The 27218-nt window shown below is 34.9% G+C and overlaps 1 protein-coding gene across 1 annotated transcript; it reads left to right on the top strand.

Annotated features, from left to right (window-relative positions):
• Positions 1-1119: 1119 nt before the first annotated feature.
• On the top strand, positions 1120-27162 carry LOC113230725 (ubiquitin-conjugating enzyme E2 R2). Its single transcript, XM_026464789.1, has 5 exons — positions 1120-1677; positions 3492-3578; positions 20905-21137; positions 25450-25564; positions 26717-27162. The coding sequence occupies exons 1-5, from the start codon at positions 1498-1500 to the stop codon at positions 26828-26830; spliced, it is 729 nt and encodes a 242-aa protein (XP_026320574.1). The 5' UTR covers positions 1120-1497; the 3' UTR covers positions 26831-27162.
• The last annotated feature ends 56 nt before the right edge of the window (positions 27163-27218 follow it).

Below are 27218 nucleotides of genomic sequence, written 5' to 3'. Positions count from 1 at the left end.
TCAAATGCGCACTTATTTTAAAAAATACTCTTTATTGCACACAAGGAACAAATACAAAAACGAACAAAAGACAAAGTTTACAATCTCTTCCAGGCAACCATGCTATTATCACATATATATATAATACAGTGGCGTCATTCAGGGTCTATGCAGCCCCTCATAACACTGCTACCATATTAAATATAACTTTTTTATAAAAAAAACCGACCTCAAAAGTTCGTAAAATTACATCTATTTGCCAAATTTTATTGAAATCGGTTACCGGTAAGTGCGCGAAACCGGATTCATCCCATAGTTTGCCACCCTTGGAGGTGGAATATTTTCTTCAAATTTAAATGGGACCAATACTGAAGTACCCTCATTCCAACAAAAAGAGAATCATCAAAATAGGTTCACAAATCCGAAGTTATCGCGTAACATCACAACACGAATTAAGAACCTCCTCCTTTTTTCAAGTCCGTTAAAAAGAACATTGAATCACGCTAGTACATAGATATCGTTGATAGAATCTTGATGTTTCCTTAAACTATATATCAGAGCTCAAAAAATATTTAACGATCTATAAAAAAAACTGACAAATACAATGCCTCCAATTATCCTTTTTATGCCTTTTTAATTATAATATCATTGATGGCCTTTAAATTTTTTTTACATATGGAACGGCCAATTGGACGCGTATATTGAGGTCTTGGTCTGTAGCGGCGTTAAATCGCGAAGAGTGGAAAAAGAGAAGAGAAGGGAAGCCTTTGCCCTGCACTACAGTGGGACAGAAGTGGCTGAAAAGTGAAATGGAATCCCAGATTCAAATAATTCCTTTCTCGCTAGTTTTATTTACATATGGTATCGCTTACGCTATCTTTCGTCAGTAATACTAACTTTTAACAAAGTGTTAAGTCACCTGCACTCTAGCGATGAGGAACAAAAATGCTTCAGTGTAATGAACAACTTAGCATGCTCACTAAATTAATCCGATTCACCTCACTAGATGGCAGGATTGTTGAAGAGAAACTGTAACGGAGACACTAGATGGCGTTACTGATTTAAAGTCGATAAATGGCCGCGTGCGTCATCTCGCTGCGCAATCAAGCAAGCACGGAAATAACTAAACAGCTGTTCTACAATATTCGCTCGGGCAACTCAGGCAAGCAGCAGCTGTGAAGCGAACGAACACGCAGCCGTTTTCCTTGGGATTGCAATTGTTTGGAGTCGTTGTGAAGTCTCATTGTTATATTGTTCGCCGAGTGGATTGGACCAAACTTCCATTTTTCAGCGTTTATTGCTGCTGAGAATCATAATTTATCTGAGCTGAGCAGTATTAGCGTTCGAAGTGTGTGAATCATAAATATCCCGTGGCAATATGTTTACCAAAAATCGTCGTTCGTTGTTGTGACGAGAAATGCCCGTGAATACGTGGACGAGATTTCCGCAGTGTTATGTCAATAGAATCTCTTGTAGATAGTGGTTTTAGTTTGCTAGAAGTAGGAAGGTTTACAGACAATGTCTAGTACAGTGCCAACGAGTTCAGCTCTAAGGGCTTTGGCCCTAGAGTACAAAAGTCTACAAGAGGAGCCCGTAGAAGGGTTTCGAGTGAAACTGTTGGGAGAGGACAATTTATTTGAGTGGGAAGTTGCAATATTTGGACCTCCAGACACGCTCTATCAAGGAGGATATTTCAAGGTAAAAATATACATAGCTTAAAGGATGTTGCGAAAGATTTTATCATAGTCAAGTGGTGATATAAAACTAACAAAATGTGCGTAAACATCGAAGTCAAGTCAATTCATTAAGTTGAAATGTTCTGGTGAAATCGGTAAATAATACCGCAAGTTTTAAAGAGGTTTATAACCTCAAAGGTGCAGCATCACTTTCAAAAATTAATGTTTAGTTTCATCAAAACTTTGATCTCACTCTGTGGCAAATGTTGCAATATGATCTTCAGAGTTATTATTACATTTACAACTATTTGATGTATATTAAATTTTATATATTACCTGGCAAATTTTTGTTTGCATAATAAATATATTGCCAATATTTATGGTGACACTAGGCATATTATTTACTAAAAAAACTTCATAAGAAAGATATTGGAAACAAATAAACATTTTAAACACTATATATATTATTAGTTTTATATGGACACACTTAAACTGACACAGTCCTTGTTCTCGGAGTATGGCTCTTGCTGGAGTTGCGCTCATACCATTACAACATATCACAATTTGTATAATGACTTGAGACCAATGTTTCCACCCAGCTAAAGTAACATATTTGACAAGCCAGATAAAAATTTTTGAGCACTGAGTTCAATGTAACTAACTATAGCACTATGTGTTGTAGTATTATTATACCCAGCATTATATCCATTTGTCTCACTTTGCTATCAAAATGCAGATTATTTGTAAGATAAACAATGTGCTTGCTTGTTATAGTTTTTTAATGTGCTAAACATAATTGAGGAATTTTCCTTATGCTCGAATTCTAATGTGTCATTGAATTAATAATTGCAATGATATACACTTTGGTTTATAGTAAAGACGGCATCACATCAAGCTACATGTTGACAGGTCTTGTTCCATTGCACAGGAAGCAATATTCGAACACAAGTGTATTGTATAAGTGACAATCCTCGTGGTCGAGTGGCTTGCATGCTGGTTTTCATGATGTCGCCACCTCTGACATCCTAGATTCGATCCCCAGCCATGTCGCAGTAAAATAACTTTTCTATATTGTCTTAGATCTGGGTGTTCGTATATAGTATTGTTGTTGTTTCCAATTACCATAACACAAGTGTTTTATTTACTTATTTTGGAATCAGAGCAACATATGTGATGTTGTCTAACATTTTTTTAGTATAGCTTGATGTGTCGTTGACAGTACATAAATAAATTCTATATTAACATAGACCAAACATTGTATTTAGCCTAAAATACACCCTAGTTTAGGTAGGAACAAGTTCTTATTAATAGTCAGGGTTTTAAGCGATATTGTGGTTAGGAGATTTGCATGCCCAATCTCAATCAAGGACAAAAACTGTAAACCCTATCATGATGTAAATGGGCCTTTGATGAGCTTAAATAATTCACTCCAAGGTGAATGATGAAAAATAATCCTACAGGTCTTCAACCCACTTGGTGAAGTAATTAGTGGCAATCACAACATGTCAAATCAACTATAAACCTTAACATATTACATCTCTATTGATTGCTGTTTAGTAAAAAATGGATTAAACTTGTAATTTGCTATGGCCTAAAAACTAATCACAATTTTACTAATGTATTGATAACATTTATTTTCATTCCACTTAAATCAGAACATTATATATGTAGGTACAAAGAGGTATTTATTAGATCACCTTTATTCCCAAAGGTTCTAAGACATTTAAATCTTCTCTTCAATTCTTAGTTCCGCTCTGGATGAAGTGCTTTTGCTGTAAATGTAACTCTCTAGTAACACAATTTACTAAATATTCTGATATGCATTATTTGTTCCAGGCACATATGAAATTTCCTCCAGACTACCCATATTCACCACCATCCATTAGGTTTTTAACAAAAGTATGGCATCCAAATGTATATGAGGTAAGTCTACATTTATTTGCAAATTATTGCTGCAGACAATTTTGGCTAGTGTTAAAACAGGTATCATATTTCTCATAAAAGTAATAAAAAAATTTTTGGTTTAGAAGTATAGAGTACATTATATTATAGTAATAATGAAGGAAAATTACAGCAACTCAGTTCTATTTTTTGCATTTACACTTAATAACAATAGAAATGTAATAACAGGTACTTGTTTAAATTACCTAAATATTAAATTTAAAAAGGCATGCATAACTGTACTGCGAAATTAAATATGACTTGGCAGTGATACCTACTCTACTATGCCTAGTGCCAAGCGTACTGAAACTAAGTCCGTAATTTCAAGTCTTCACATTTCATCAAATAACAGATCGCTATTTAATCTTAATGATCCAACTTTGTGACAAATATTGCAACAAATTGAAATTTCTGTACTTGTGACTAAGCTAAGGAAGTAGATGTAGATGTGTTGTTTCCCTTCCAATAGTGAAATATTAGACCTCGCGAGATGTGCGATACGCCAGTAGATAGGTCTTAGGCTCAACTCGCACTGGCGTAGAGTCGAACGTCGCGTCACGTCCTGTTTTTCAACTACAACGCCTGGCGACGCGCGACGACTCTCGCTTTAGTGCGCCCCGATCACAGTGTGGTCGGCGTCTGATGCCTCACTGCGCCCAAGTAACGCGAGTCGACTCACGAAACAGCTCGACTTCAACCAAGCGTTGACGCGCGAATGCGCATGTCGTCGCGCGTTTCCATATTTGCATAACCCAAATTTGGACCTTAACGTTGGGAAAATAGAGATGAATATGCTATAGGCGAAAACATGACGCGTCGCGACGCTTTGAGTGAGTTGAGCCTTAGGTTGTTACTTGGCCAAGATGTATGCACAATGACACTGTTACGACAACGTACAACGTACGACTTTTTGGTACAGCCATGTATTCAAATATATCAAACTCTGTTTAATAATATCATTAACGATTTTTGCTGAATAAAAATAGCATCAGTCACATTGTCAATACAAACTGAGAAAAAATTTAAACCACGAAGATTGTGAGTTTATTTCAACGCTCAAACTAGAAATACAATATTTGACATTACTTTTTACTAGGTAAACTCACTCTTTATCATATATATCTTATTTACGACTGATGAGCTAACATAGGTCTTACGTGTGGATAATGCAATTTTATACAAAAATGGATGTATTTTCTTGTCTGAATAAGTAATTTTATTTTTATGTGTGATTATTGAAAACTAACAATGTTCATTGAACACGAACTTTGTTTAGTGAATTGATTGAATGCTGTTATTGTTACAAAACATAATATTTTGTAAAAACACTCACAACAAAATCTTAATTCTGTATTAAACCGTATGAACAGTCTTTGTTAAATAGTCAAATTGCGTAACGTTCTATCTAGAACAACAGATTTTAATTACAAAAAAGAAGAAAAAATATTTCGAGTCGAAAAACCCAATTCAAATGTATCAAATGCATGGGTACGTTTTAAAAGTAAATACGGTATCAAAACGATTTTTCTGCAGGAACCAAAGAAATACCGAAAAACAATAATATCATTCACATTCATCGTTTTTAAATAACTAAGGAATATAGGTTAAACACATGTAAACGTGTTTTTAATAAGGTTTCATTCTTGCATCATTTCAATTGATATGTATGTGTAACAAAAAAAACAATTGTAGTTTAAAATTTTTTACTATGTATTGTGCTATATAAACTCATATACACTTTCTACTGCTACACTGGTCTCCTCAAAGGAAAACAGCGTTAATAATTTATTACCTGAATTCATCGTTATCATATAATAAACCTGATTTGTGAAACCGTTACGTATTTGGTAATAGAATTTGGAATAGTTTCGTGTAATACTACGAGTAATCTGGCTAAATCAACTTACCAATTTCGTAATTATGCTTACCATCTACGTATATGTATACATTTTACACTACATATGTACGAGCAGCAGTACTTTAATCTGATAACTTAGTAATTCAGACCAAGGTTTCATTATAGTTACAACATTATCAACATACACAGTATAATGTAACATTATGTAAGTGTGTATAAATATTAAATGCAGCTTCTTAAACTTGAGACTGAATTTAGTAAATGCAATTTTGTTGGAAATTGAAAAAAACATACGATTTATAAGGTTGTGACTCTTTTGCCTTGGAGACGAATCAATTAACTGTCATTTTCTTATAATTTATAGGCCGTTTTAAACCTATTATGAAAATGGAAAATTATGCTGACTATTGAAAACGTCACCCTTGCTTTGCTTGTGTCGTGTTGTCGTCTTGGATAATTAGAGCCGTACCTTCATATTTTCATCATAACATTCGCTTCAATAAAATGACGTCCCAAAATATAAATGCACCTATTTTCCATCAAGTGTTACTTGTCTGTGTGTTATGCCTTGTTTATGAGTGTTATTTAAAAATTATAGAAGCATCTCATTTCAAATTATTTTTTGTTTTTCACATGCAGTAAATTGAATTAAGTTATCAAATTATTCTCTCGCTATAATATGGATTTTTAATGCTGAGAGCATTAAAATAAAAAATAGTAATAATATAATAACGTTAATATATTGTCTTCATTGGCACTAACAGATTAAGTAAGTTACAATTTTTTTTAAACTATTGACATAGTACCTTTCAGAATTACATTTTCTATGTTGAAATATAACTAATTCATTTTCGTTAAAATTGTACGGATTGAATACGGGCGGAATACTTCAATAAATCGTATATCTGTGATATTATAGCAAAAACCTGGATATGACTGATTATTTGTTTACTTTTCTGTGAAGAGCCTGAAACGTTGTTTGTTAAAAAAAAATCAATATAATACGCGATTTAGATCCGGGAAAAAAAACTACTTTATGTCCAATGTATAGCAATCACGAAAATCTAAGAACTCAATGCTTTATACGTTTCTTATAGTTTTAGTAGCAGTAGAGCTCCTTGTGGAAGAGTTCGTGCACGTAAGTACTGCCACCTTACCTATTTCTGCCGCCAAGCAGTAATGTGAGCATTACTGCGTTCCGGTTAAGAAGGGTAAGGGTGCTGGTGTAATTATAGGCACATGGGACTTGTCAACTTAAGTCTCAGAGAGACGGCGGCAATGGCGGTGCCCATAACATTTTTGCAATTTAAAGCTCTGAATGGCACTGCAACTGTTATGGATAGGCGTGTCGTTTACCACCTGGCGCACGACTTGCTCGTCCCATCACTTGATAAAAAATTATACATTAATAAAATTTTACTTCTACAATCATGGCCTCTCTAACCCTATTTTCTCCGCTTCACCTATTTCCTCGACACATTTCTGAATAAGTTATCACTTCGAACTTCACTACTACGGAAATCTCTATTGTTTACCGACTAGCTGTTGGTCTTCCAAGGTATCTTGTTTCCTACTTCACTTGATTACGTCGTTCAAATGTCTAACTAACCTCCTTTTTGAACTTGTATAATATTGTAATAGTATGACAATAACTTTTAGTTTCCTACTCGTATCTTAGTTGATACATGAGTCCAATATCCGGAACAGGGTGTCCCAAATGAGTAGATAGTAAAAAACCAATTTATGATTAAAAAATAAAGTGGTCATTTCAAGAAATGGTCATTACAAGAAGTGGTCAATTAGAGAAATGGTCCTTTTTAAATGTGGTCACTTCTCATTGTGGCCCTAAACCTCCGAAAGGTTTTTAGTACTCTGTACCTTCTGAGATTATAAAGTAATTCTTTCACCAAAATAAACATTTTTTTATGAACTACAAGCAAAATATTATTTTAACTTATGCGAATTATTATTGTTATTATTATATACATCGTTATCTACGAACTTCATTATAAATTCGATAAAAATACACTTCATGTCGCTCCTTGTCTATCATTTGGAACACCTTATTCCGACCATTGCACATGACTATGGGTTCCACCATCTGAAAGTTAAGAAACTTGCGGAACCGCTTAACTTTTGAAATCAATCTTATAGTCCCTATGAGACCTATCAAGCAAAATTCGTGTAGTGTCAATCGGCTTATCGCTTAAATCGAGTACCTGGCTCACTGTGTCGCAACTGTCAACGTCTTTGACCGCGTACCGTTTAGCTGCACCGCGGTGTGACCCACTTTGTTTGAAATAGGTTTTTGTAACTCCAAACTTGATTGTAAAGCTAATTGATTATTTAATTTGCAAATTAAACATTCAACTTTCATTATGGAAATGTTCAAAAGTGGCTAATGAAATAGAAATCGTCCTTGGTTATAACCAGTAAGTTGTTCGCGAAAGGTTCGGTTTTTGTATACGTACGTGATACGATTGCTCAAGAATCTTAAAATACTGTAGCTTTTATTATATTGTGTTGCTTATTTGAATAATTTGAAGCGTTGTACAAATACCTACATCTAACTGCGTATTCTAACTCTGCAACTTTTCGTTCGAGGTCACATGCGACATACAGCTATTTGGATTCGCAGTTTCTCAAAACGAGCCGGTTGTACTGTTTTCGCGGCATCACAGACTTACCGTTAGCTTTTAGAAAAGTGCTTTGCTTCGACGCAGAATAATGTAGGCAGTGTGGCACTGGGGTCATCACTCCAAGCGACTGATTCATTCGGTGACGCGCTCTACCGTGGAACGGCATTTTTCTAAGAACTACTTATTATTACATTTGTTATCATTTCTACTGTGTATACCATGCCCCATATATTTGCTAAACGTTCGAGACGGGAGAGTACAAAATCGTAGCAGGACTGAGATTGTTATAATATCATAAGGACTCCATGACATAGGAACAGGAGTGAGATGTTGCAATGCGAACTGAACTCGCAATAATTCTGACGTCAACTACAACGCGTGTTGACCCTCGCGAAATAAACACATGCTGACTCCAATAATGAACTTATTATTAAATAAATACCTACTCTATTCAAAATCTCAAATATTTATTTATTGAAACTGTGATATCATTTTCCCCGTAACTTTCAACCATAGTTAGAATGACATAGGTCTCATAACACGTAGACACACAGAACAGGATGCGCCACCGGTTGAATGACCTCTGCTTGGAGCCTCGGGCCACAACCAATGTTACCGACCAACACTATAATTTAAACCCATGTGAATCACTTTGTAGTCAATGAACTAATCACATTTTAAAGACAAGTTGGTTAATGAAATGCTTCCATTTGCATTTGGAATTTATTTCGATAGCTTTATCTTATATGGCGAGATGGCGAAACATGGTCGTCTGTGACGACATTCGCAAGAATACAAGGCTATTTGGCGCAATGTCAACGATATTTTTCCTTAAAGAAAATACGGATTCTCGCTTCAGTTTTACACTCCCCCGGCCTTGGGGTAATTAACCTTATTCCCGATGACCTGCGCCACGGTGGTCGCTTTGAACTTGTGCTACATTCACACGCGCCTCCCTAAATAACGCCCCAGAGACGCGATCTCGTCCCGACTGCTCGCTACCGTGCCAACATTTCAATCGCATATTCTTTTTGTGCTAGCCACGTGGTTAAAGATCTTTAACGTCTGCTTTGCTCCATCTACTGGCACACGATGACGGTAGGCGAGAAACACTTTCAAGAAAACGTGTCTGATAAAGAGCGTTTATTTGCTTTTGTAATGTTTTGTACACTTTGCGGTTATAAAGTCGCGATAAAATGCAAGAGCAAGACGCGAAGTCGGGGGAACTTCCGTAGACAGTACGTCACAGGGCCTTCAACTCGTCGTCGAATCACCAAGGTCCTGTGATATAAACATTGGCCAACCATTTCCCCAACGAAGGTACTGCAATTCATTCACAGATTAACTATAAAGATAACATTTAACTGAATTAATTAAAACCTTATTATCTACATTTAATCAACTTAGCAAATAAGAACACAAAAAACCTCAAAACTCCGCATAAATAAACGACCTAAGTAAAAAAAAAAGGTTAATTAAAAGGTTATTATATAATTCTTATTACAGAATTCTCCTGCTTTTTACATAAGTAATAATCTTTTCCATCTTTGGTTAATTTTTATTTTATCGCTTGGAAGTGAAACAGTTGCTACAAGTTCTTGCCTTCTACCATTGTTACATTTGCTATATACACATATATGAATCGGTATATGTTATAAACAGCTGAACACGCCCTTTAATGTTATTTTAATTGTTTAGCAAAGAACGCGATGTTCTCAAATGCATCGAGAACGATCTATTGCGTGGTAAATTTTGTTTTGATATAATTCCCGATTTAGAGGTCAGAATACGCGCATTTTCTTTGTGAGGAAGCGCGCAGTGAACTGCTAGCATATTTTTAGCCGAGGGCGACGCTCCTCGTGGCGTTAGTTGTTTCTGCTTTTATGCTCTATCATTGCCACGCCACTATGTCTACGAAAAATAGTATAGCCAAGACGTGAAATGTTTGTATACCCGTTCATATGAAGAATTAAAAATATGTATGTGTTTGAAGTTTTAGCCTAGTTTTAGCTTTAGTAGGATCCACCTGAAATGTTATAAACGACTAGCTGTTGACTGTGATTTCGTCTGCGTAGAATAAATACTTCGAGTGTCCTACTATACTAAAGTATACAAATTTTCACAGTCTCCATACAAAACTTTCATTCCCTATTTCATCCTCTTTAAGATTTATTATTGTGACAAAAGTACCAAAATTCATCAAAATTGTTTCAGCGTTTCAACAAAATTACTTTCACATTTATAATATTAGTTTGGATTATAATTTTTGTATCCAAATTATATAACTAATCTGCTTAGTTTTTTCTACTTCCCTGTCATATTTCAGAGGTACCATGCAATGACATTCATTCGTAATATGTATGTATATGTATCTGATGGACTTAATATTGTTAATACGTACGGACATACGAGTATAGGTATGCAACATACGCATGTTGATGGCCAATGAAAATCCTGTTTTATGACTTGTGAAGCAAAAATGAAAACAGGACGTAAAATTCATACTTTGACAGCATTCGCATCGATCCCGTCAATACTCTGTTTAAAAAAAAAACACTAACAAAAGAAGCTTTGGTAACACGTATCCAAGAAGAATATTGTTCATAACCTTGCATATATCTGCCCCCGTAGCATGGCTACGCATGATAGTCGCGACCCGCGCGGTAAAATTGGAATAAGCGCGCGCTATTGGCTGTCTCAATCAGATCTAATTTAGATAGCCAATAGCGCGCGCTTATTTCAATTTTGTCGCGCGCATCGCGACTATCATGCGTAGCCATGCTACGGGGGCTGAGATGGTTAACGAAACTTATCGAAAACATATGAAACCTCCAATCACCTTACCGTAACTATTTCTGCAGCCAAGCATGTGACATTACTGCGTTCCGGTTTTGAAGCGTAAGGGTGTTGGTGAAATTACAGATATATGAGAGCTGTCAAATTATGACTAAAGGTGACGGGCACAGTGGCAGTGGCCTGCAGATCTTAAAGCTCTGAGCGGCTCTGCAACTGTCATGCACAGGCGTGTCGCTTACCACCAGGCGCACGTTTTGTGCGTTCCGTCACTTGATATAATAAAAATAAAGCCGCATTGGCGATTGACCACAATATTGTATCATTTTTAATATCTTATAAACACACTGTTTTAAGTATCTGCTATTACGAAGACATTATTTAGCCACTTAATGACGTTTATGATACAGTCAACGATAAAATACCATAAGTAAACTTAAACTTGAATTGATTGGTATAAGTTATGTTTTTATAATAATATTTTATCACTTTAAAGGTAATAGTAAATTTGACAAATTTCAATGTTAGGGATTTATTGAATAGTTGAACGTTCACTTATTTTTGAAACGAACTATACCTACTCTGAAACACGCCATTGAATATATTTTAACATCTGACACATTAGGTTTTTTTTTTCAAATCTTTCGTGATTACTAGCAGAAGTTTTTCTTGTTTCCACGAATACTGGAGTAGACACATACCTGCTTCGGGGCGCCATATAGGCTCAATCCCAACTCGCCAGGCAAACGAAACGTGGTTTATGTGAGAGAGAGCCTCGTCTACCAATGGCTCATTATTCTGCCGGTTATTCGAACTTTCAAAAAAAATGTTCTTTTTTTGAAAGTCAGCAAAATTTTTCTCAATGTATTATCGGAACCGTTAAACACGTATTCAAGAGCAATGTTTTGCCTTTCATTTACTTCACTGAATCACGGGATCGTGTTACTTGTTATTGCTTGTCGAGCCGCAATTTGAACGACTCATAAAACCTAACAAAACTTTTCAATGTACTTTTTGTTAACCGAAGGCTACGTAATTTATATAAGGCTAATGTCGTTTCGGGGGCATAAATTACAAATAATGTGGGTTCTAATCAAATGGACTACGACGATACAAAAATCGAAACTGTTAACTGTTTATCGAGTTCTAAAACCTACAAATCCTTTTAATTTCTTTCAAGTATATTTCACTTAGAGTGGTTACACACGGCGATTTTTAGAAGCGATGCAAACGCGCGTTCGATTTCATCTCATGACGCGCTTGCATTAGCGACTAAACGATTAGCGACTGCTTCGCGTTTGTATCGCGTTTGCATCGCTGCTAAACGTCGCCGTGTGCGACAGCTCTTATTCGCTGCTTCTGTGAAGCAATTATACTTCTTGTATTCTCTCTGTTTTATGTAAAATTCGTGACCTGTCAGCAAAACGTATTGTATTCATACATTACTAGCTGGTGACCGCGACTTCTTCTGAATAGGTATATATTAGAATATTGTTATAATAGATACTTCGAATAGCCTACTGTACTTTACTAATTTTTATAGTTTTATTGGTTCTCCGTACAAACTTTCATCCCCTTTGAGACTTATTTTTATGACAAATAGTAACCTAAGTCCTTCTCATAGGCCCCATCTATCCCTATACCAAATATCATGAATTTAGTTTCAGGTTCATGGATTTAGTTCCAGGTCCAGGAAAAATACTGATTTTTTTAGAAACCTAAGTGCTACGGATTTTTTGACATACTGAAATCAATTTTTATACAAAATAAAATTATACATATTTATTTTCTATTCTAAATTATCGTAGTGTTTTTTTAATATAATTGTGATATAAAAAAATACATATCTAGGTCAAACAACTAGATTAAGGCATTTAAATTCGACTTTGTCCACCAAATGGGCTATAGCTGCCTTCACGAGTCATGGCACAGAATTCAATGTAAATGAGTGTGGTGGCCTGCTTTACCGAGATCGTCAAGGGCAACAAGGTCGCGATAGAGTTGCTGTCTTCCGCTATATCCATACAGGGATGTTAATAATGCAGAATGTTGCCAGTCTCTAGTTTTGTGTTCATCGGATGCCTGAACACACACACACACAACACATGAACGAATGTGGTCATGGAAAGATATCCACACAGGAAAAAAATCAGGATTTTTTTAAAGAATATCATAATCATATAGTCAAATCACTTATTGCGTTATGTGGATTCGTTTCTTTGGTTTTCGTGATTGTTACGCATAGGAAATAAAACTATTTTTCGAATCTAAATCACGTATATTTGTTTTTTCAAACAAACCTTAATAATATGAATATAATATAAAGATTTATATAATATTATCAGAGTATGTTACATATACGTTATATTTTGTGCCATATTATATCGTCTGTTTAAAGGTAAAACCACATAAGTGACATTTCTACAAAAAGTCTTCATATACATAGCTATGGTAAGAAAATCACTATCTTTCTGCAGGTGAAACTCAATAACAAAAAAGCTGTAAACTCAATAAGTGGTTTTATCTGCAGAAAGATGGTGATTTTCTTACAACAGGTACATAATTTGAAGTTTTTTTTGTGGGTTTGTGGAATGTCACTTATGTGGTTTTACCTTTAAGCAGACGATTATAATTATTTTTTTCGGTCAATTACCCAACACTAGTCTAACCCAACAGTTGCTTTTGCTACTTCAGAAGATATTGTACTTTATTGACACTTGTATACATCTAATTACAATAGCATATTATCACTAAGACCCAATTTTATGCTGTCACTTTATTTATTTCTTGAAAGATACACATACGTCCACCATACAACGTGCTAAGTCGCTACAGGTGTATATAGTACTAAAATAAATCAAATGAAAATAAAAAACAATTCGGATATATAAAACCACTCCAAATAATGGCCACGAAAAACAAAAAAGTTTAATTACCAATTCACTCAAATACTATAAAAAACTGTAATCAAAGACATACATTTTTAATATGAATATGAAGATACACAAATATATTTACGATATTGGTTTCAACGAATTTAACAAGTATCCAATAGCGTATTGAAATCCTTGACACTAGACAACTGGAGCCAAAAACTAAAGTATAAAAAAAAATTCTACTTTGCCATAAAATTATTTTGTGTCGCAGCCTTGCAGCAACGACACATTTATATCGACGGTAAGTGTAAAAGGGGCTAAACGGCACTTAGGTTAAAAATATTTAAAAATTAGTACACCGGCGCAAAGTTACCGTATGTCGGTTTTCTACAGAATTTCACTGCGGTGAATGTGCCCGTAATGAGCTTCATCAACTCATTACCCCCACCCGTGTTTCCAGAAGTACGGCGGGATATCATCACTACTTGGTCGACATTCCCTTCAGGCACCAAGCTCTTCTTCTTCATCTATTGCATAATAATAGCCCAGAAATAGAATTCCCTGCCTGCAACTCTGTTTCCTGGCACATACACTCGATTATCTTTAAGGTGCGACTGAATACGCATCTTCTAGGCGCGCTCGTTCCATCGTAGACCGTATCTTAGCTCCAGAGCTAGCAGTGGTCTTTTACATTAAAAAAAATATATTTAATGTAAATAATATTTGAAGATTATCATTAGGGAATTTTATGAAAAAGTTGAACTGGATCTACTAATAACATGACCTTGTAATCTAAAAATTTTGCTGTCAAGATATTGTATTTTCAACTGAAATGTCGTTTGGCTCTTTACCTTTCAACCGTCGTCGATGTAGGTATACAAAAAAAAACCAGCGACATATTATGAAAAAGTTCAAAACAACGAACTAGTGAGTCCATCGGCTTTGCCGATAAAACTCATTTCTTGCAGAAATGTATAACAATAATTACTAGCAATTTATATAAATCCCACAATCTGTTGAAGTCGCTTTTGCTGTAAAAACCGGTCCATCTAGGAAATAACGTCGTTCTTAATGTAAAAAAATGAAAAATTGTTGCTTGATTACTACAGAATCTTGAAGTGGGCAACTTTTGATATACCTCTCATTTATTTAAAATATCATACTTCTTATACCATGGTTATACCTGTCGGTATAATGTCGTTGTAAAATAAATAAAGAATACTGGCTATGGTTCTGTATATTTATTACCTGGACATTTCAAAGCATTGTACATTGCAAGCACAAACAGTGTACATTTTGTGAAAAAGCGCCAGTTGCGATAGGTCATTTTTATTTTGAAGAGCGCTTCTAAAATCTGAAATATAAAAACCAATGAAATGTACCGTATATGTCTTTTAGGTGAGGTCAATTCTACATAGAGGATAACAGGAAGCGTCGTTGATAGAAATGATTAATGACACGCTCGAGCAAGGGTATTATCTCTATGATATTATCGTGTATGAAGTGGGCATTTCCCAGCTACTTTTAGTGCAATTATATGATTCCGGTATCCATAAATGTATATTATTACAATATCAAGCTCTTAGAAGTTATAACGCTACTGTTTTCATTGTATTCGCAACCCTGTTAGCTTAAATAGAACAATATCACTCAGCGTCGGAAAACGCTTGAAGATAATGAACTTCAATATGATAACTGTAAGTTTCATCTTTAAGTAACATGATATATTAAAGAAGATATTTTCTAAGTTAATTACCGACGCCTGAAATATCTGATATATGCGATAATGTACAAGTCGAGGTCGAAATTATCAAAATATTTATTTTCTTTGATTATTATCATGATAATTATCCGATATATATCAATTAATTATCCTTGCTTATACATTGTATTATCTCTTTAATTTTTGACTAATGACAAACCGTGAGAAAAGTAAATAAACACGAAGAAAAATCTTAGGAAAAACGATTTGGTTTAGATTTTCTTTTTGATATCGACATTTGACACATTTGAATGCGTCTCCGATACTACACAAGGTGCGACATTGTTAGCGGGTGCATTTCGTTGTATAAATATTGAGATCATTATTAAGGTATATTTATCAAATTCACTTAGCACTTATAACCCAGGTACAAATCGCGGTCAACATTGTTTATTATAAATGACCAATGTCTTTCTTAATTTTTACGTCAACTATTTTTTGGATGGTTTGCTCAGTTTTCTCATTAGAAATAACAAAATGACAGCTACTAATGTCAGTTTGTAAAATAATGTTGCCATGTTCATTATATAGTGTTGAGTTTTCAATGAACTTGTAATAGAATCAGTCAAACAGAAACGTCAACTATTTTTAACCGTCTTCAAAAAAGGAGGAGGTTCTCAATTCAACTGTATGTTCTTTTTTTCTTTTGTTTTTTTTTGTATGTATGTTACGCGATAACTCCGGTATTTGTGAACCGATTTTCATGATTCTTTTTTTGTTGGAAAGGGGGTATTTCCATAATGGTCCCATTTCATTTTGAAGAAAATCATCCGCCTCAAAGGGTGGCTGTTCACGCACGAAGATTCATTTTTATAAATAGCGCCTAACTTTAATTTAGGAGCAATTACTTTTAGCAATTATTTAGTTGATTTTGCTATTTCTCCAATTCAAGGCGTTTTTCTCTCTATATACTTAGAGTAGTGTCGTAGTGAGAACCTATTTATATATATTTTTTAGTACTCTGTACTGAGATTATTTACTATCTATCTGCTAAATAGTAATTAATACATTTACGTTTGGTCTCTACATTTTTCTGTCATTTTCTCTATTTTACATATCATTCTATCGTTTTAGTTCGCCATATGAAATTCCATTTGATTTATCATCGCCATATAAATTGGTTACAAGCGGGGGCGCATTCATAATAGCTCCATTCCCCCTACCGTTGCAACCCCTTCTAACTTTCTCCCTCTGTTTCACTGAAATCATTCTTCACTATGTCGATTCTTAGCAAGCAAATCATAGGGACTTACTATGTTTTAGTATAATGACATATTGTTTCTGTTTATTTGAGTTTTTAACAAGCCCTGTCGTGAACGTAAAAAAAATGTTTTTAATAACCCTAATTTCAGTAGTTTATTGATGAATTAATAATAATAACGCAACACGCTCATGAATATTTTTTTAATATTCATTAAAAACTTAAAATTGTCCCTGTGTCTGTTTACCAGAACTCTTTCCGACCTTACCCTACACACCACTTTGATATTTTTTTTATTAGCTCGTTCATGCAATCAAATAATTTTTAGTGCGATCAGTCTTGAAAAAAATATTCAGGATTATGAAATCGTATTTGAAATTTTATCTTCTGCGTCACTAATCACCCAGAATTTATATAATTTTTCTATAAAGATATATAAGTAAAATGGGAAAATTTATATTTTTTTTTAATTCGGTGTAGACCACAGACAAATTAAAAAAAATATATTAATTATAAAAATTATAGCGCGAATTCATCCATTTTATTTAAAAGTTTAGAGTCAGCCACCATAATTGCCTTTAATATATCATTGTGTGCACTCCTAAAAAGGCTATTTTAAGTAACTTTATTGGGATACATATTTCTACAATATATTCTTTTGAAAAATAGGTGAGAGTCAGAATGGCGAGTGTACCTTAACGGATCAATCGGAGACAAATTTGGTATCAAAAAAAGTACCTAATTTGTACTATTTAGTACCTCTGTTTAAAAAAATTGTACCTCTTTCAGAACGAAGTTATAGCAATATCAAAGGTACACCCGTCTTATTGACTGTCAATATGGCGGTTGTACCTCGGATTACCAGTATTTATTTAATAACTATAAAAACTTATTATTCCAAAAATTTGTACACACGCCAGCACATCAAGCTACATTTTGACGTATCTTGTTCCGTTGCACTGGAGGCGATTTTCGAATAAAAATGTATAGTCTGGGGGGCAATCCCAATCCCAATTGTTTCGGACGGATGTCGGACGGAGATCGAGAGTAGACCCCCTGATGTGACGTTGTCCGTACCTTAATAGTTCTCTGAAGTAAAGGAAACTCCAACGCGATCTGGTGGTTTGTTTGAGAAATAAGACAAAACATGTTGAGATTTGAGAGTGCCGTGTCCATCTTAACGAATCCTGACATATTTGGTACCAAAATTGTACTATTTAGTACTTATTCTTAAAAAATTTGTACCTCTATCGTAACGAAGTTACAGCGAAACCAAAAGTGTAATTCTCGTAATTACTGATTTATGTCACTTGGCTGACATTAATAATATTATATAGCATATTTAAAAGTAGCTGCCTGTCCTTTTCTTACACATGGTATGCGCAAACGTGAGAAAGAGACCAGTTACGTCATTTACATTTTTTCAGATTACCACAAACTAACAAAGAAAGATTTTGGACAACGATTCTATAGAGTCGCCTTGATGTTAATAATATGTTTTAAAGACTATTAAATGCTATTAATAAGTAACAATGTTTTATTGTCTGATTCTTTTAATGGCATAGGGTTGTCTATCAGAAGTCCGAAATAATGTTATAAATTTTCATAATTGCGGGGAAGCGAACTGTGACACTGTAATAATAATATAATAAAATTGTTTATTCAGTAACTGTAAAAGTACTGTGTGTGCGAATCGATCGCTAAGGATAGATGTGTTCGTATTCACGTATTACGGTGCACACAAACAGGATCCGTTAAGGTACACCCGCCATTCTGACTCTTACAGAAATAGGTGGCTTTTTGCGGTATCTATAACTAGCAAACCATTAATTACCATTTATACTCTTTTCTCGGAAAAAAACCTATACCACAACCGCAAGACAGTTTGTTTAAAAGTACGTTTTTTTTAGAAAAGGACATTACCACCTGTTTTGCGACTTTGAATTACTATCCTCTATCATTGTTGAGCCTAAACTAATAATTTACTTATCACGTTTACTACGATATTGTCAAAATCATAATCACGTGTTATTTAGTAATCGATATGACAACACCTTAAATATGTACTCAATGTTTTTAAAATTATGACAAAATTTAACCGTTGTCGTAGAGCTGAAAGTTACCGATGAAATAAATCAAATTCCAAGTACTCTAGTCAACGTTGTTTTATCAATAGACGTCAAAATAACACAATCAAATAATGTAAAGTCATTCGAAGCTCAAGATTCCTGTTAGCTCAATACATAAATTCGTTTTCAAACCAGCATCATAAGCAAATCAGCGATTACCACAGATTACAAACACGAAATCACAATCGAAAACGCGAAAAAGTAAAGTTACAAATCGCACATGACAACTAACATAGTATTATCAAAATTGCTTTAAATTATATTAATATTACTTATTTCATTTCAAAGCGACAGTGTTGTCACTTTCAATGAAATCGTATACGAATGACATACAAATACAGCGAAATTTTGAAGATATATTATTAATATAACGCAATTTTGAGATAATACTATGTTAGTTGTCAAGTGCGAAATATACTTTCGATATTATGGACACAAAGAAAACGTTAGCTATTTAGTATGCCATGAAAATTTACCACGTAAGTTATTATGAGGATGGGCAATAACCAATAGGTAACAATAGATTTTATGCAACGTAGTTACGTATAGCGGAAACGAAATCTGGTTCTAACCGCGAAGCATTAAATCGTATCATGAATGAATACTACCGGGCTACAGTACTCATTTAATTAAATTTTATATGCGAGACGAATTGACTACTATTTTCCTCGAGTTATAAGGCTTCATATATTCGTCCTTCAGACAAAACGATGACGTGCCGATGTATGTGCTTGGCGTCTAAACACGTTCATTTTTATGATTATTCTGGTACAAAATGAAAATAGTAGTATTATAGCTTCAGCAGCACCTTCAACAAACGCGAGGGGAGGTTTACTGAGGAAAACGAAAACACAAAGAGAAAATTATTATTTTCTATCTCGCAGTGAGACCTGTAAACAAGTCACGGCAGTCAACGGCGTGTTCTTAGAAAATTTGATTCTTTGAATATAAATGAACGAATGAAATTAGTTTGCCTTTCATGAGAAGGCACTGAATCAGAGATATTCTGAGGATATAAATTCAACAAACTCTTTTTCCATTATGAAATACTATTATGAAACTGACGCCTGTACATTTATGTCGTGTATCAGGGCATTGGTGTGTTCGACCAAATTACAGTTGATTGCCATACAACACTCGCTATATTTTCGTTTCAAAACGCCAAATTATTATAACCTGAAAATAGTTTCTTTTGGTCGTTGAACTGCAGCCAGAAACGCCTTTGGCACATCTTTGTATTATTATTATATTCTTGACTTTTTTTCCTTTTTCCGGGAATATGTTTCCTGTTTCAGGGTAAGTAACATTCAACATTGTTGGAGGCCAACTGCTCTCGTCAATAACGTTTCTCACAAATTAGGGTCAGGCGCCTTGAAGGGATAAGGGGATATCAAGTTGATCTATCTTTATGGCTGGAATTAATGATTCTTGTTTAGAAACCTTTGTGTAACTAAGTAGTAACCATCACAGCGCAAACGTGCGTTAAAATATCAAAAACTTCAGCTAAGATTATGGCAAAAGTCAATTTGAGTTCATCATTCTTTTTGCCTGTGATTTCAATTACAATGCGGAAGGTCAAATATTGTTGTTCACTAGTAGGTACTTTTGATAAAATTGGCACAGAATAATAGAACGATCTTATGCCGTGGCCACTCGACTTCTTTTGTAAACGTTTTATTAGTCAAGGATCCAACATCGAAATTAAGTTTTATAACGATTGTCTTGATTCTGAAGACTCTACCGCGATTTATATGATCGTTTGTTTTTCTAAATAAAAATATAGAAAAAATATAGCTCGAAGAACACGATAATATGTTGAAGTTGGATTAGATTATTTATTCCCGCACAAAAACAATAGTTGCGGTTGTCGGAAGCATATGACGTGTTTCTATTGGATATCAGTGTCAAGGTAATAATTTGTAATAGAAAAGCATCACTATACACGATAACTTTCGATAGTTCTCTAGTGACGGAAGTAAACATTATTGTATGGACCAGTTACGGATAATTTTTCAACATTTTTTTTAATACCCAGATTATAAATTTTCAGAATGGTGATCTCTGCATATCTATCCTGCATCCTCCAGTAGACGATCCTCAATCCGGCGAGCTGCCCTGCGAGCGCTGGAACCCGACGCAGTCAGTTCGCACAGTTCTTCTCTCGGTTATCTCCCTTCTCAACGAACCGAATACCTTTAGCCCGGCGAATGTGGACGCCAGTGTCATGTACCGCCGTTGGCGCGACTCCAAGGGCAAGGACAAGGAGTACGAGAATATTATCAGGTGAATACACTGGGATTTTTAGCTATTTTTATAGAGTATTATGCTTATTCGTAATTAAACGGGGAATAACGACAACGAAATTACAATGAATGAAAATTCGGTTTTTCCTTAGCGCCCTCGAAATTTATAAGTATTAGTATTGCGGTTTTCCCTCCCTCTTTAGACATGTCATAGCTATACAATGTATAGGGGTTATTGATTATGATTATGACTTGTACATCGTAGTTTTAACTATAACCAGACACGTGTGCATAAAATTAAATTACAGGTGCTATGTGGGTTTTACAATATCACATATTCACATCAATATCCGGCTCTACTGACGTCGTCACTATTGACACCTATGTAATCCATAAAATGTTGGCAGAATGACAATCCAATCGCTGTAAAAATATGTGAATTTTTATGAGAGCATGATTCATTCATGAAAGCGACCGATGTGATGGACCAATGTCCACAAATAGCTGATTTTCATTGCAACTTGCTGTCAACACGCGACGCGTCCTTAAAGCCTTGACAACCAACTTTGAAGGCGTTTCTCCACAGCTTCGACATCCGATTAATATTAAATAAATTATTTATGTTGTTCTAAGGCTAGGCACAAAAGTAGCGGTAAAACGCGCTAGTAATTTAATATACACAAGTTTGTCATAAGTTACTTAAAACACAATGTTGTTTGCGCTCAGGTATCGCACTTACATTGTATTTTAATTTGCCACTATCGTGCGAAATTTCACGTACGTAAATGCAGCCGCATAGTTACCGATGGTTGCCTGGAAGGGTTATGCTTGTTAGCAAAGTTGAAGGGCCCATGGCCAATGGTCATCAAGATGGTGTGACCCAGTAAAGGTAACACGCGGTGAGGGCGACCATGGAACGAAAAAGTAGGAGACATGTTGTGTAATAAATGACCACGATCCTCAATTATAAACGAAAGAGATAAGAAAGAAGCTCAACCACGTTTCACCCATTAAATTTGTCCCTAACGAGAAAGAAGTGAACACCTTTGTATGAAGGTTTTCTTGGTTTTACTCTTGACGTAGCTTATACTGTTAGTTCAAATCAGCCACCACGATATAGTGCACTTGTTCAAAAGGTGTATATTTTTTTTATTTGATGGTATAAGTTGTAACCGTTGTACGTCGTACTGTAACGTACAAAGTCCAGGGCACGTCAAAGTTGACACTTCAGTTTAAATCCAACCCTATGCCGCTTACGATAAAAATGGTCTTAGGTGAACTAAGTGTACAAAATGTAAAATACACGTTTCTCCTTTAAGGAGTGAGGACACAATTCCGTCCGTAGATCAGCAAATCAACTCTCTCAAACAAAATAATTTACATCTTGCTCAAGTCTAAGCTTCTAAAGGTCGTATTCCAGAACTGTACTCAATGCTCAAGTCAGGATTTGAGCAGACTTGAGTATGATTTCAAGCACTGGAAATACCACCCTAATAGCAAGGACTTGAGTATGATTTTTAGTGCTTTGAATCATACTCAAGTCCTGACTTGAACATTGAGTAGAGTTCTAGAATACGACCCAAGTATATTGTAGTATATAATTTTAGGTATAATAAGCGATTTTAACGAAAATTTATTATTGCATTTTAACCTCTTTGACTCTAATATTTTATTTGACATTATAATTTTCTCGTTCATTAGTTCGCTACTGCAATTACGATTAAAATACTCTTTTATATTTTAATCGTTTACATATAAGGTTAATGTTCGATTAAGGTTTCGCAGTGTCATTCAATGTTTATTTAAATTGTCTTGTATTTTTTTTTTAAAACATGTACATAGGTCTAGGTATCGAAACATCGTAACCGTGTTTAACTATTCTCATCATGAAATTCGAGATGAAAAGTGTAAACAAAGCCTATTCAAAAAAAAAAAAATGGTGCAATGGTGTATGAAAAGTCCACAAAACTCAATTTTTTTATATTGTGCTTAAATTATCTGCACGTACAAAGAAAATATTATCGAAACGTATTTTTTAAAGTACTCTATTTAATAACATAAGCTCGTAAAACTGATTCTTGTACTTAGGAAATGAAACTATTTTTCCGGATTTAAATCGCGTATATTTGTTTTTTCAAACAAAACGTCGGTTTGTTTGAAAAAACAAATATACGCGATTTAAATCCGGAAAAATAGTTTCATTTCCTATGTGTAACAATCGCGAAAACCTAAGAACTCGATATGATTCTTGTACTATTTTTTATCCTAATGACAATGTTTCGAGATTAACAACCTTTGGCTGTCCTCTTTGTTTATATGCTTCTTGTTGTATGCCATTGATGAAGTACCAATATTCTAAGAGGTAGGTATTAAAAATTTAGTTCAGAAAGTAAATAGTTAGAAGTTTAGTAAATTAAGAAAGTAAATAGCTAAGCTTCGTAACAAAAAACACACCCTTAACTGATTTATTGAGACGAAGAAAAAATTTTTGTTATCTATGAGATATCACTTTGACAGTAACAGATGTTTGTTAACATTTTGGATCTCGAATTCCATCGCAGTGTTTAATCGAATTAAAGTTGACTAAAACTTTTTTACCGGACTGAAGAGTCTCTTAACCTCCTAAGACCTAGCAAAGTATAACGGAAATAACGCTGAACGCCCAATTTAAAATTTACTAAATATAATTACATGCTTCAAGCCCAAGCTAATAAATATATCCTCAGTTTTGAATGAAAAACGTATTTTTCTAGATAACGCATAATCATGTAAATAGTAAACATAGCGCTAAATTTGAATACCATATTTTCATTATAATGTACAATGGGCGTTTGTTTACGTGGTCATATGATTAATATTATCTGGGTCTGAAACGCTTCACATATTATGTACATTTTGATGTACACGAGGCCTTAGGAGATTAATAATATAATAATCGTCTGTTTCCGTAAAACTTGAAAGGCTCCGGAAGCTTCGAGCTTTAGAAAATAGTACTATTTATCCAACAAACGAAAATAGGAGTTATAATACTTCCTCGTCCATTACTTTCTTTATATTTTCCTTTCTGCTGAAATTATAGACAAAAGTGAGCGACTACCACTAACAATTATGTAAAGGTCAAATTTGCTTTTAGCTATTTCCTAACATATATGAGTGGCTCTATAAATAGCTGTATGTATGAAATAAATAAATAAATATTATTAAATTACATGTAAAAACTCCCGATTAGGACCCCGATTCAGATCTCTTCGACATTTTAACCCTATTGGCTATCGTTCTCGAATCGAAGGACGCTTTCCGAGCTATTCAGAACATTCGAGTTAAACGTTCGATTCGGATTCGGATACGATATCGTTATCCAACAGCGTTTACGGGATTAGTCGGTGAAATACATTATAAGAAAAATGAAAATCTTTTTAAATACATTGTATGGCTTTAAAGGCCTAAAATATAGGAATGCATTAGTCTTGCATTAAAATAAATTAATAAAATTGAACAAAACCCGGACTTTATTTAAAATAATAAGAGATTTCCATATTACATTCTTGCTTTGTGAACATTAGGACGTTCGGTAACTTTCATTCGATAGCTGTGTTCTGAATAACGTTTGTAGTCTTTGCCGGTCGAGAAGTTCTAGTCATCGTACAGGGTATGACGTCATTTCGGTTCGGTTTCGAATACGACAGTTTAACGTTCGATTCAGGTGTTGTGAGTGAAAATGAAAAGAAATCGTACGATACACATCGAGTCGATCGACAACTAAGTTATCGGAAGGTTCTGAATCGACCACCCAGTACACGCCTAACTAAACGGTAACTATATTGTAGAGACAATAGGTATAATTATCCAATATTTATATTATAAATTATTCAGTCCTTTACTTAACAGTTAAAAATTTATTCGATTCAATGTTTATTCCATATTAACATAAATTTAAACACATTAAAAAGGTTGTCAAACTATGCTGTATAAAATTTTTAACCATTTCAACTTTCAAAATGAGCATTGTGTTTTTGTTACCTATAATATTAAAAGTACGTACATTTTTCTCCGAATAATTTTATATCCTATTAAATACTATGGAACAAATTGATGTCTGGAATTAAGAACCGATTAAGAAAATATCTTTCGTTCCTAAACAGAGCCTATCTGGAATCGAACTCCTCATCTAGCACCCAAATTTCTCAATGCTTGGCCACAGAGTACGGACTATACAATATTGACGATCATTGATAGCGGTATTAATCACTCTCTGGCTTACCTAACCAGAACTAAAGTACTTTTGCCATTTAGTTATTATATTTGCCGTTTAGTTATTATAAATGATTAATAATACTTTTATATGTTTTCAGGAAACAAGCGCAAGTGGCGCGTATGGAGGCGGAGAAGGAAGGCATAGTAGTACCCCTAACATTAGAAGACTATTGTATTAAGACACAAGTCAAGTCGCAGACGCAAGAACCACAAGTATGTAATTTATTTCGTTAATAAAAATGGAAGTAAATTAATTTGCTACTCTGCGAACCCAGTGAAGGTTAAATCGTGCAAAATAGCTGCGCTTGTGTTGAATATTTTTTTCATACAATAAATTTTGCCACCCTCCCTCCGCATAGAATTAATAAAATAAATAACACAAGCGCAACTACAGTCACAGACACCACCACCAAAAATATACTCGACACGTGTTTCGCCTCTGTACATTCTAAGGTGCTGTTGATTGCTCGACACTTGGCCGAAGAATTCTCTATTAATTATTTATTTCGTTGTATTTATTTTCCACTTGGGGTTTAATAAGAAGCACTATTCTCTCGAATATCACAAAGAGACAAGCATGCACACTGAGGTAGATTTGGTAGCTATGAAAAACACTATTGTCATTTTTTATTCAACTTTTGCTGACGCGGATATGGCACATAAGATAGATACAAGCTCACTTATTTCGCTAGCTCACTTGTCCTATATAGTTACATGGTAAGAAGTACGGAGAAGTATATTCCTTGGAATGTTTGATAATTGATTCATAATTTTAAAACTTGTCAACTCACTGTATGTATGCAAGAAGCAATATATCTATTTCCAGTTATCACAGACTGCTTAACCCGTGTTAACAAGCCATTGTAAATTGAAGTGTGAAAATTTGCAGTCTGAGAATGGTCAATGTAACTTAAACCACTATTAACAAAACAACACACCCATATAACGTTGGCACAATCATACAATACAATAGTAACAGTAAAGCTTCTTGTGAAAGAGTTCGTCCAGGGTAGTACTGTCGTCTTACCTATATCTGCCGCCAAGCAGTAATGTCATCATTATTGTGTTCCGGTTTTGAAGGGTAATGGGACGAGTCCCATTGTCAACTTATATCTCAGGGTGACGGGTGGTAGTAGCAGTGCCCCTCAGATCTTTGCGATTTAACGCTCTGCTTGGCACTGTAACTGTTACGGACAGGCGTGTATCTTACCATCAGGCGCACGACTTGTTCGTCCCGTTACTTGTTGTGTAACGGGACTTGTTAAAATGTGGAAAATGTTATTTAAAAAAATCATTGCGAACGAATTGTTGCACTCCTTTTTTATAGTTTATATCTTTAATCGATCATCATTTGTTTCATTCCAGTTGGACATGACGGATTTCTACGACGACGACTACGACGACCTCGATTCGGACTCGGATGAGGAGCTCGACGGCGGCGAAGGCGACGGCGACGACAGCGGCAACGGCGAGTCGTGAGGCCCGCTCCTCCCCAGCGCCCCGCGTTGTACCCCCGCGGACATCCCCGCGCGAGCAATCTCCCGCAATCGCGTACGGACCTACCGATCTCTTTGATACTTAGAAACTTCTCTTATTCTAGCATTCTCTTTAGGCGCTACGCAAACGACCTTCTCTTTCATACGCCGAGGTTTCCAAAACTATACTGTACGAATACGGCTGGTACGTGATTTTGTGAAAAGATGTAGTCTGTGACGTGTCGCGGCGCGCTAGTAAGAATGTCGTCTACGTAATGCCTACCAAACCTGAACTCATTTCTTTTAGCCTCCCTTTTTGCTTAACGAATTAGTTATTTAAGAACCCACACAATTGTAAAAACCTGTAATCTGCATCAACCAAATACTACTAG

Source organism: Hyposmocoma kahamanoa, unplaced genomic scaffold (genome assembly GCF_003589595.1).
Source record: "Hyposmocoma kahamanoa isolate Upper Pololo Valley unplaced genomic scaffold, ASM358959v1 64, whole genome shotgun sequence".
In the NCBI taxonomy this organism is placed as follows: domain Eukaryota; kingdom Metazoa; phylum Arthropoda; class Insecta; order Lepidoptera; family Cosmopterigidae; genus Hyposmocoma; species Hyposmocoma kahamanoa.
Note: the sequence above shows the minus strand (reverse complement) of the source record. Positions and strands in the feature narration are given on the sequence as shown.